This window comes from Solea solea, chromosome 10 (assembly GCF_958295425.1).
Source record: "Solea solea chromosome 10, fSolSol10.1, whole genome shotgun sequence".
Lineage (NCBI taxonomy): Eukaryota > Metazoa > Chordata > Actinopteri > Pleuronectiformes > Soleidae > Solea > Solea solea.
Window position 1 is genome coordinate 22,032,743 of NC_081143.1, and position 12,428 is coordinate 22,045,170.

Sequence of the window (12,428 nt, forward strand, 5' to 3'; positions counted from 1 at the left end):
AGACCAACCAACTAATCAATTGATTGAGTACATAATCGACAGATGAATTAATTATTAATAATCATAAGTTGCAGTCCCAAACGGAACGTAGCCATCGTTAATTTGATGACTTACACCTTTGCTTTTCCTTGTGTGAGCTGTTAAAATGTCTGTCGTGAAAAGGGCCCACTGGGTGTGTTCACACCTGTAATTAGGACGAACATGGCCACTGTCACAGTTATGGTGTAACTGCCAATAGAGGAAATAACTGCCTAGTTGTCAGTGTAGAGGAAATGTGGAAAGATGTTAACAATGCATTTGTCTTCATACCTGCAGAAAAACTCTCTCCTGCAGTAAGAGGTCCTGTCTGCTCCTGAGCTCTGCTCGGCTGGAGCTCTGCAACTGCAGGGCACACAGGAACTGCTGTGTGTCCTACACACACACACACACACACACACACATGCAGAGCTGTAATGTACTCACAGTCAAGACAAAGACAATAAGAGTGCTGCTGTAGACAGACATCGCCTCTACTTACTCTGATGGTGCGCACCAGTTGTACCACTCTCTCCGTCCTCAGAAGCCGGCGAGTTAGAAAACCCTTTACGGCTGCCAACAGTAGGGGGCGACAGTGCTCTGGGATTGGGCTGGAGGGCTAAGGAAGAGGATGAAGAGGGGAGAAGGAGTGATGGGCAGGGTAAAATAATAAGGACCAGAGGGGAAGGCAGAGGAGAATACTAATTCCATCAATGACAACCAATTAATTTCCCATGAAGAACCTCAAGGTCTTTTTCTTTGTCATCTGTTTAGTGCATCAACGTGAGTGGACTCACAGCTCATCATTAGAACAGGGAATAATAAGAATAGTAATAAGCTGTTGCTCACTTGTTGACTCTAGAGATGTTGCATTAAAGGGACAGTTTGTTATACAAATGCCACATAACTGCTGTGATATTAGAGATGACAGAGGTTACAGATAAGGAGTAAGACATCAAGGGTGAACAATCCATTTCACTGAACTGATGATGCGTAGAAAAAAGACTGTGGACACACAGATAAACATGACAAGCTTTTTGCATCAGTGATACTAGTGAACAAATGTGATGGTAATACCTGAGAGAGGGAAGAAAAGGTCAGTGTGTCCCCGAGACGTGAGGTGGACATGGAGCAGGGGAGGGACACACTCTGGAGGAGATGGTAACGTGCTGCTAAAGCCTTGGAGAGAGAGACAGAGACAGACAGACAGACAGACAAACAGGAGAAGGACAGTAAGGTGGAGAATGCATATGTGTGTGTGTGTGTACGGACATGTATGTGTGCATTTGGGCACAGGCAAGGTTAGAAAATATTGAATTGGAAAGAGCAAATGAAGCAGGAGGAAGAAATTAATTGAGGGTGGAGAGAAAGAGACAGAAGGGGAGACGGGGCACAGAGGCAAGAAGGATAAAATGAGGGAGGGAGCAGAGGAGGAGAGGGATGTCAGGGATGATGAGACAGGAGAGATGGAGAAAATGAATACAGCCAGATAGTAAAAATGATGTTGGAGGAAGTATAAGGCAAAAACAAAGAGAGGGATGAGAGGAGAGGGGGAAAAGAAGAGAAGGATAAGGGACCATTAGTGGTGGCACTCTGTGGGACGATCTGGCACTTAACCACAGACGCTCATGAATTAAACAAATTATCCTCTCCTTTTCTGTGTCAACTCCCTAACCCCCCCCCACCAGACAGTCCAGCCAGCTTGCACTCTCATCACATCGCAAATGATGGAAGGGTAGAGTGGAGTCAAAAAGACTCTTTCTATTAAACAGCTTATGTTAATTATATTGTTGTTAAGGATACGTAAATTACACGGAGACTGTGATTAATAGGGCAAGGACACTGGCCAAGAACAAATACAGACACAGGCAGAAGGAGCAAGGACTAGCTGCCACTTGCCAGAGAACAGCAGGCGTCCTTGAAGTGCGTGCATGCACACAAAGGCACACCCACACACATGCAAGCACACACACAGGCGACCATGCCAGCTCGCCTCTTAGGGATGTAATGAAACATTTATAGTACAAACCTTGTGTGTTTTTCTAACTGGAGAGTCTGAGGGTCTCCAGTAATGAGCATGTCTGTAGTTGGGCCACAAACCAGCTTTGACTCTAGGAACACTCTTTTACAGGTATGTGTGTGTGTGCTTGTATATGTTATTAGGGTTCGAGCAACAAGGTTGCAAGAAACCTATTGAAACTGGAAGGATTATTATTATTAGGGTTCGAGCAACAAGGTTGCAAGAACCCTATTGAAATGCAAAAGATTATTATTATTATTATTATTATTATTATTATTCCTAAAAGTAAATCGCATTTTTGAGGCCTTTCCCATACCCCAAAACTCACAGATTTTTGTGACCGCATCAATCCTGGTGTAAATTTACGTCTGAAAGTCGTTCGGGGAAAATGCGTGGAAAATTGGAGGTGGGAGGGGCTAAAAAGTCACGCAAAAAACTTCTATTAGGTCAACTCATGTCGGGTTTAACGTACGTGAACGAAACTTGGTACACACGTTCATTAGGTGGGGACGGTCAAAAAAGTCGATGACGACTTTCCCGTGAAACCTACAGGAAATCCGCCATCTTGGGTTGATTGGCCATTTTTTGGCGATTTTGGCGAATTCGCAGCAATGGTATTTGAACTAACTCCTCCTAGAGTTTTCGTGCGATCACCTTCAAACTTGGTGAGGTCCCTGTGGACCAGTTGAGGAGCTCACGGTATCAAAAGTTTTTTCAAATGTCGCATGGCGCACGAGATAGGGGGCGGCAAAGTTCGTGATGATTCTGATGTTTCGCATCAGAAAAACAAAACTCTTATAACTTTGCGATGGAAGGTCCGATCCAAACCAAACTTGCTACGATTGATGATGGGCCATGGTTGAAGACGTCTATGAAAAAACGGTGAAGTTTGAAAACAGCGCCTCCTTGTGGTGAAAGAAAATACACCAAAAAAAAGTTTTTTTACGATTTCGGGAATAACTTTTACACAGATAATCGTACCGCACTCAAAATTGGTGACAACAGTCAAAACACATGGTAGATGATGCGTGATCAATATGACGACAAATCGTTTAACGGTGTTGCCATGGCAACGACGCAAAGTCGGATTTTTGGGACAAAAAATCAAACTGCTACAACTTCGCAAATCCTGGTCCGATCTGAACCAAACTTGCTAGGATTGATGACAGTCCGGCCCTAAAGACGTCTATATGAAAATATTCAATTTCGAAAACAGCGCCCCCTGGTGACAGCAGACAATATGACAGCTTGTATTTCAATTATCTCCTCCTAGAGCTTTTGTGCGATCACCTTCAAACTTGGTGAGATCAATGTGGACGAGTTGAGCATCAAAAGTTATCAAAAGCTTTTTAAAATATTGTATGGCGTACGAGATAGGGGGCGCCAAAATTGGAGATAATAATAATTTTTCACAACAGAGAATGAAACTCTTATAACTTCGCGATGGAAGATCTGATCCCAACCAAACTTGCTATAGTTGAAGATGGTTAGTTGCTGAAGACGACTATGTTGCTGAAACGGTACATTTTGAAAACAGCGCCTCCTGGTGGTGCTAGAAAATTCTAAAAAAAGAAACTGTTACAACTTTGCCAATCCTGGTCCGATCTGAACCAAACTTGCAAGGATTGATGACAGTCCTGTCCTGAACAAGTCTATATGAAAATATTCATTTTCAAATACAGCGCCCCCTGGTGACAGCAGACAGAATTACATTTATAGTTTTTGATGCTGCTCCAACAGGGATTGTTGTATCCACTTGAAACTTAGTATGTGGGACCCCAGACCCTTCCTCAACATGTCCGTAAAAGGTCACCTCCCTACAGGAAGTGGAACGCCCGAAACAGGAAGTAAAGTCTTACATTGTCCGATTGACACGAAACTAGATATGTGAGTTACCGGACCTTCCCTGAACATGTTTACGGAGACGCCGTTGACCGAACAGGAAGTCGGCCATTTTAAACAGGAAGTGCCCTCTAACTTTGCCGTACGTTGTCCGATCTGCACAAAACCTTATATGTGAGTTAAGGGACCTGTCCTGAGCATGTCCGTAAAAGGTCACCTCCCTACAGGAAGTGGAACGCCCGAAACAGGAAGTAAAGTCTTACATTGTCCAATCTGAACAAAACTTGATATGTAAGACAAGGGAACTTCCCTGAACACGTTTACGGAGACGAACAGGAAGTTGGCCATTTTAAACAGGAAGTGCCCTCTAACTTTGCCGTACGTTGTCCGATTTGCACAAAATCTTATATGTGACACCAGGGACCTGTCCTGAGCATGTCCTTAAAAGGTCACCTCCCTACAGGAAGTGGAACGCCTGAAACAGGAAGTAAAGTCTTACATTGTCCGATTGAGACAAAACTAGATATGTGAGTTACAGGACCTTCCCTGAACATGTTTACGGAGACGAACAGGAAGTTGGCCATTTTAAACAGGAAGTGCCCTCTAACTTTGCCGTACGTTGTCCGATTTGCACAAAACCTTATATGTGACACCAGGGACCTGTCCTGAGCATGTCCTTAAAAGGTCACCTCCCTACAGGAAGTGGAATGGCTGAAACAGGAAGTAAAGTCTTACATTGTCCGATTGACACAAAACTAGATATGTGAGTTACGGGACCTTCCCTGAACATGTTTCCACAGACGAACAGGAAGTTGGCCATTTTAAACAGGAAGTGCCCTCTAACTTTGCCGTACGTGGTCCGATTTGCACGAAACCTTATATGTGACACCAGGGACCTGTCCTGAGCATGTCTGCAAAAGATGACCTCCCAACAGGAAGTGGAATGCCCGAAACAGGAAGTAAACTCTAAGATTGTCCGATCTGAACAAAACTTGATATGTAAGACAAGGGAAGTTCCCTGAACACGTTTACGGACGCGCATTTGACCGAACAGGAAGTTGGCCATTTTAAACAGGAAGTGCCCTATAACTTTGCCATACGTTGCCCGATCCCCCTCGAAATTTGGAACGACATGCGCAGGGACGCCGCTGAAAATAACTAGTACTGAAAATAACTAGTACCGCGCGCGGTGAATGAACGGGTGAGAGCGCGAGGCACGCGGGGAGCCGTGGCACACGGCGACCCGCGTGGGTCGGCTCGAACCCGTTCAGAACCGCGCGCGGGTACTAGTTATTTTTAGGGTTCGAGCAACAAGGTTGCAAGAAACCTATTGAAACTGGAAGGATTATTATTATTATTATTATTATTCTTATTATTCCTTAAAGTAAATCGCCTTTTTGAGGCCTTTCCCATACCCCAAAACTCACAGATTTTTGTGACCGCATCAATCGTGGTGTAAATTTACGTCTGAAAAAGGTTCGGGGAATGTGCGTCGAAAATTGAATGTGGGAGGGGCCAATAAGTGCGGCGCCACCTGTCCAAATTCACCATGACCAACACAATTATCGCACATGCCCGAAATTCGGTACACATGTGTAGTGGGTCAGGATGAAGAAAAAATTACATTATGACCATGATCCAAACCCAACAGGAAATCCGCCATCTTGGGTTGATTGGCCATTTTTTGGCGATTTTGGCGAATTCGCAGCAATGGTATTTGAACTAACTCCTCCTAGAGTTTTCGTGCGATCACCTTCAAACTTGGTGAGGTCCCTGTGGACCAGTTGAGGAGCTCACGGTATCAAAAGTTTTTTCAAATGTCGCACGGCGCACGAGATAGGGGGCGGCAAAGTTCGTGATGATTCTGATGTTTCGCATCAGAAAAAAAAAACTCTTATAACTTTGCGATGGAAGGTCCGATCCGAACCAAACTTGCTACCATTGATGATGGGCCATGGCTGAAGACGTCTACGAAAAAACGGTGAAGTTTGAAAACAGCGCCTCCTTGTGGTGAAAGAAAATACACAAAAAAAAAGTTTTTTTACGATTTCGGGAATAACTTTTACACAGATAATCGTACCGCACTCAAAATTGGTGACAACAGTCAAAACACATGGTAGATGATGCGTGATCAATATGACGACAAATCGTTTAACGGTGTTGCTATGGCAACGACGCAAAGTCGGATTTTTGGGACAAAAAATCAAACTGCTACAACTTCGTGAATCCTGGTCCGATCTGAACCAAACTTGCTAGGATTAATGATAGTCCGGCCCTAAAGACGTCTATATGAAAATATTAAATTTCGAAAACAGCGCCTCCTGGTGACAGCAGACAATATGACAGCTTGTATTTCAATTATCTCCTCCTAGAGCTTTTGTGCGATCACCTTCAAACTTGGTGAGATCAATGTGGACGAGTTGAGCATCAAAAGTTATCAAAAGCTTTTTAAAATATTGTATGGCGTACGAGATAGGGGGCGCCAAAATTGGAGATAATAATAATTTTTCATAACAGACAATGAAACTCTTATAACTTCGCGATGGAAGGTCTGATCCCAACCAAACTTGCTATAGTTGATGATGGTTAGTTGCTGAAGACGACTATGTTGCTGAAACGGTACATTTTGAAAACAGCGCCTCCTGGTGGTGGTAGAAAATTCTAAAAAAACAAACTGTTACAACTTTGCTAATCCTGGTCCGATCTGAACCAAACTTGCAAGGATTGATGACAGTCCGGCCCTGAACACGTCTATATGAAAATATTCATTTTCAAATACAGCGCCCCCTGGTGACAGCAGACAGAATTACATTTATAGTTTTTGATGCTGCTCCAACAGGGATTGTTGTATCCACTTGAAACTTAGTATGTGGGACCCCAGACCCTTCCTCAACATGTCCGTAAAAGGTCACCTCCCTACAGGAAGTGGAACGCCCGAAACAGGAAGTAAAGTCTTACATTGTCCGATTGACACGAAACTAGATATGTGAGTTACCGGACCTTCCCTGAACATGTTTACGGAGACGCCGTTGACCGAACAGGAAGTCGGCCATTTTAAACAGGAAGTGCCCTCTAACTTTGCCGTACGTTGTCCGATCTGCACAAAACCTTATATGTGACACCAGGGACCTGTCCTGAGCATGTCCGTAAAAGGTCACCTCCCTACAGGAAGTGGAACGCCCGAAACAGGAAGTAAAGTCTTACATTGTCCGATCTGAACAAAACTTGATATGTAAGACAAGGGAACTTCCCTGAACACGTTTACGAAGACGAACAGGAAGTTGGCCATTTTAAACAGGAAGTGCCCTCTAACTTTGCCGTACGTTGTCCGATTTGCACGAAACCTTTTATGTGACACCAGGGACCTGTCTTGAGCATGTCTGCAAGAGATGACCTCCTAACAGGAAGTGGAATGTCCGAAACAGGAAGTAAACTCTAAGATTATCCGATCTGCACAAAACTTGATATGTAAGACAAGGGAAGTTCCCTGAACACGTTTACGGACACGCACTTGACCGAACAGGAAGTCTGCCATTTTAAACAGGAAGTGCCCTATAACTTTGCCATACATTGCCCGATCCCCCCCGAAATTTGGATCGACATGCGCGGGGACGCCGCTGAAAATAACTAGTACTGAAAATAACTAGTACTGAAAATAACTAGTACCGCGCGCGGTGAATGAACGGGTGAGAGCGCGAGGCACGCGGGGAGCCGTGGCACACGGCGACCCGCGTGGGTCGGCTCGAACCCGTTCAGAACCGCGCGCGGTACTAGTTATTTTTATTCTTATTATTCCTTAAAGTAAATCGCGTTTTTGAGGCCTTTCCCATACCCCAAAACTCACAGATTTTTGTGACCGCATCAATCCTGGTGTAAATTTACGTCTGAAAAAGGTTCGGGGAATGTGCGTCGAAAATTGAATGTGGGAGGGGCCAAAACGTGCGAAGCGACCTGTCAAAATTCACCATGACCAACACAATTATCGCACATGCACGAAAATCGGTACACATGTGTAGTGGGTCAGGATGAAGAAAAAATTACATTATGACCATGATCCAAACCCAACAGGAAATCCGCCATCTTGGGTTGATTGGCCATTTTTTGGCGATTTTGGCGAATTCGCAGCAATGGTATTTGAACTAACTCCTCCTAGAGTTTTCGTGCGATCACCTTCAAACTTGGTGAGGTCCCTGTGGACCAGTTGAGGAGCTCACGGTATCAAAAGTTTTTTCAAATGTCGCACGGCGCACGAGATAGGGGGCGGCAAAGTTCGTGATGATTCTGATGTTTCGCATCAGAAAAACAAAACTCTTATAACTTTGCGATGGAAGGTCCGATCCGAACCAAACTTGCTACCATTGATGATGGGCCATGGCTGAAGACGTCTATGAAAAAACGGTGAAGTTTGAAAACAGCGCCTCCTTGTGGTGAAAGAAAATACACAAAAAAAAAGTTTTTTTACGATTTCGGGAATAACTTTTACACAGATAATCGTACTGCACTCAAAATTGGTGACAACAGTCAAAACACATGGTAGATGATGCGTGATCAATATGACGACAAATCGTTTAACGGTGTTGCCATGGCAACGACGCAAAGTCGGATTTTTGGGACAAAAAATCAAACTGCTACAACTTCGCGAATCCTGGTCCGATCTGAACCAAACTTGCAAGGATTGATGATAGTCCGGCCCTAAAGACGTTCATATGAAAATATTCAATTTCGAAAACAGCGCCCCCTGGTGACAGCAGACAATATGACAGCTTGTATTTCAATTATCTCCTCCTAGAGCTTTTGTGCGATCACCTTCAAACTTGGTGAGATCAATGTGGACGAGTTGAGCATCAAAAGTTATCAAAAGCTTTTTAAAATATTGTATGGCGTACGAGATAGGGGGCGCCAAAATTGGAGATAATAATAATTTTTCATAACAGACAATGAAACTCTTATAACTTTGCGATGGAAGGTCTGATCCCAACCAAACTTGCTATAGTTGATGATGGTTAGTTGCTGAAGACGACTATGTTGCTGAAACGGTACATTTTGAAAACAGCGCCTCCTGGTGGTGGTAGAAATTTCTAAAAAAACAAACTGTTACAACTTTGCCAATCCTGGTCCGATCTGAACCAAACTTGCAAGGATTGATGACAGTCCTGCCGGGAACACGTCTATATGAAAATATTCATTTTCAAATACAGCGCCCCCTGGTGACAGCAGACAGAATTACATTTATAGTTTTTGATGCTGCTCCAACAGGGATTGTTGTATCCACTTGAAACTTAGTATGTGGGACCCCAGACCCTTCCTCAACATGTGCGTAAAAGGTCACCTCCCTACAGGAAGTGGAACGCCCGAAACAGGAAGTAAAGTCTTACATTGTCCGATTGACACGAAACTAGATATGTGAGTTACTGGACCTTCCCTGAACATGTTTACGGAGACGCCGTTGACCGAACAGGAAGTCGGCCATTTTAAACAGGAAGTGCCCTCTAACTTTGCCGTACATTGTCCGATCTGCACAAAACCTTATATGTGACACCAGGGACCTGTCCTGAGCATGTCCGTAAAAGGTCACGTCCCTACAGGAAGTGGAACGCCCGAAACAGGAAGTAAAGTCTTACATTGTCCGATCTGAACAAAACTTGATATGTAAGACAAGGGAACTTCCCTGAACACGTTTACGGAGACGAACAGGAAGTTGGCGATTTTAAACAGGAAGTGCCCTCTAACTTTGCCGTACGTTGTCCGATTTGCACGAAACCTTTTATGTGACACCAGGGACCTGTCCTGAGCATGTCTGCAAGAGATGACCTCCCAACAGGAAGTGGAATGCCCGAAACAGGAAGTAAACTCTAAGATTATCCGATCTGCACAAAACTTGATATGTAAGACAAGGGAAGTTCCCTGAACACGTTTACGTACACGCACTTGACCGAACAGGAAGTCTGCCATTTTAAACAGGAAGTGCCCTATAACTTTGCCATACGTTGCCCGATCCCCCCCGAAATGTGGATCGACATGCGCGGGGACGCCGCTGAAAATAACTAGTACTGAAAATAACTAGTACTGAAAATAACTAGTACCGCGCGCGGTGAATGAACGGGTGAGAGCGCGAGGCACGCGGGGAGCCGTGGCACACGGCGACCCGCGTGGGTCGGCTCGAACCCGTTCAGAACCGCGCGCGGTACTAGTTATTAGGGACCGAGCACTCACACAGTGTGCGAGGACCTATTGTAATTCGAGCAACATGGACCAAGCACTAACAAAGCAGTGTGCAAGGACCTAGGACCGTGCACAAACACAGTAGTGTGCAAGGACTGTGGACCGAGCACTCACACAGTGCGCGGTGGGTCCGAGCCCACGCAGTGGGCGAGGACATATTGTTATTCTAGGAATTATTATTATTATTATTATTATTATTATTATTTTCTTTCATGCCACGGGATCTTGAATATGACCCCCTGAACCTGCGTGAAAACGGACGAAAATTGGCACGCACACCAGAACTGCCGAAAAATTCGATAAAATAGTGTAATTGCGAAAAAATAATGCAAAGTGGCTCAGTAGCGCCCCCACAGGTCACTGCCTATGGAGCAGGCAAAATTTTGTTTCACCGAATTTCCCGAAACTCGGTGGGGCGATTGTTCGGCGCAAGCCGAACAAAAAATCCTTTTGACACCATGACCTCGACTCAACAGGAAGTCGGCCATCTTGGATTTGGCGTCCATCTTGGCGTTTTACAAGTTTCGTAACTGAACGAACTTGTCTGAGGGCGTTCATCGTAGCAACGCGGAAAACGCGTCATATTGTTCCAGACCCATCCAAGATCAAAAGTTATAGAAAACTTTCGCAGATTCAAAGGGGCGTGGCCACGGCAGCCATCGGAATTTTGGCGAATTTCGGCGTCTCGCCACGAAACAACACGTGTGCTATAACTTCGCCATACTTTGGCCTATCCACACGAAACTTCATACGTGACACCAGACCCCGCCCCTGAACACGTCTACGAATGCGAACTTGACCCCAACGCCATGTCGGCCATTTTGATTATCGCGTTTCGCCGCTAAACAGGAAGTGCCCTGTAACTCGCCCAAAAATTGACCGATTGGCTCCAAACTTGATATGTGAGACCATGGGCCCGCCCTGAACACATCTGCAAGACATCACCTGCACACAGGAAGTAGATCGTCTGAAACAGGAAGTGCCCTTTAACTTCACCAAACATTGACCAATCGGCCCGAAACTTGATATGTGGTACCAAGGGCCCGCCCTGAACACGTCTGCAAGACATCACCTGCACACAGGAAGTAGGGTGCCTGAAACAGGAAGTGCCCTGTCATTTGCCCGTACATTGACCAATCGGCTCCAAAATTGATACGTGGTACCAAGGGCCTGCCCTGAACACATCTGCAAGACATCACCTGCACACAGGAAGTAGGGCGCCTGAAACAGGAAGTGCCCTTTAACTCCGCCAAACATTGACCAATCGGCCCAAAACTTGATATGTGAGACCAAGGGCCTGCCCTGAACATGTTTGCAAACCATGATCTGCACACAGGAAGTAGGTCTCCCAGACAGGAAGTGACCCGTAACATTGCCATACGTCGACCAATCTGCACTAAACTTCACATGCGAGATAAGTAACCCGGCCAGAGCCCACGTTAAACATGACATGCCGGTAGAGGGTGGCGGCCGCGAGGTCCCGTACAACGCTGCTTGCAGCTTTAATTTTCATTATTATTATTATTCTTATTATTCCTTAAAGTAAATCGCCTTTTTGAGGCCTTTCCCATACCCCAAAACTCACCAATTTTTGTGACCGCATCAATCGTGGTGTAAATTTACGTCTGAAAAAGGTTCGGGGAATGTGCGTTGAAAATTGAATGTGGGAGGGGCCAATAAGTGCGGCGCCACCTGTCCAAATTCACCATGACCAACACAAATATCGCACATGCACGAAATTCGGTACACATGTGTAGTGGGTCAGGATGAAGAAAAAATTACATTATGACCATGATCCAAACCCAACAGGAAATCCGCCATCTTGGGTTGATTGGCCATTTTTTGGCGATTTTGGCGAATTCGCAGCAATGGTATTTGAACTAACTCCTCCTAGAGTTTTCGTGCGATCACCTTCAAACTTGGTGAGGTCCCTGTGGACCAGTTGAGGAGCTCACGGTATCAAAAGTTTTTTCAAATGTCGCACGGCGCACGAGATAGGGGGCGGCAAAGTTCGTGATGATTCTGATGTTTCGCATCAGAAAAACAAAACTCTTATAACTTTGCGATGGAAGGTCCGATCCGAACCAAACTTGCTACCATTGATGATGGGCCATGGCTGAAGACGTCTATGAAAAAACGGTGAAGTTTGAAAACAGCGCCTCCTTGTGGTGAAAGAAAATACACAAAAAAAAAGTTTTTTTGCAATTTCGGGAATAACTTTTACACAGATAATCGTACCGCACTGAAAATTGATGACAACAGTCAAAACACATGGTAGATGATGCGTGATCAATATGACAACAAATCGTTTAACGGTGTTGCCATGGCA

General features: G+C 44.9%; 1 protein-coding gene across 2 annotated transcripts in view; it reads right to left on the reverse strand.

Moving 5' to 3' along the window:
- Positions 1 to 12,428, reverse strand: part of si:ch73-100l22.3 (uncharacterized) — a 38,632-nt gene that overhangs the window by 4,174 nt on the left and 22,030 nt on the right. Inside the window, exons 5-7 of one of the 2 annotated variants that reach the window (XM_058640920.1) lie at positions 1,093 to 1,194; positions 518 to 634; positions 310 to 411 (exon numbers count right to left, since the gene is read on the reverse strand). In XM_058640920.1, coding sequence (XP_058496903.1) covers positions 310 to 411; positions 518 to 634; positions 1,093 to 1,194 — 321 coding nt within the window. The remainder of the gene's footprint in view (positions 1 to 309; positions 412 to 517; positions 635 to 1,092; positions 1,195 to 12,428) is intronic. The other variant, XM_058640921.1, reaches the window with a different exon arrangement.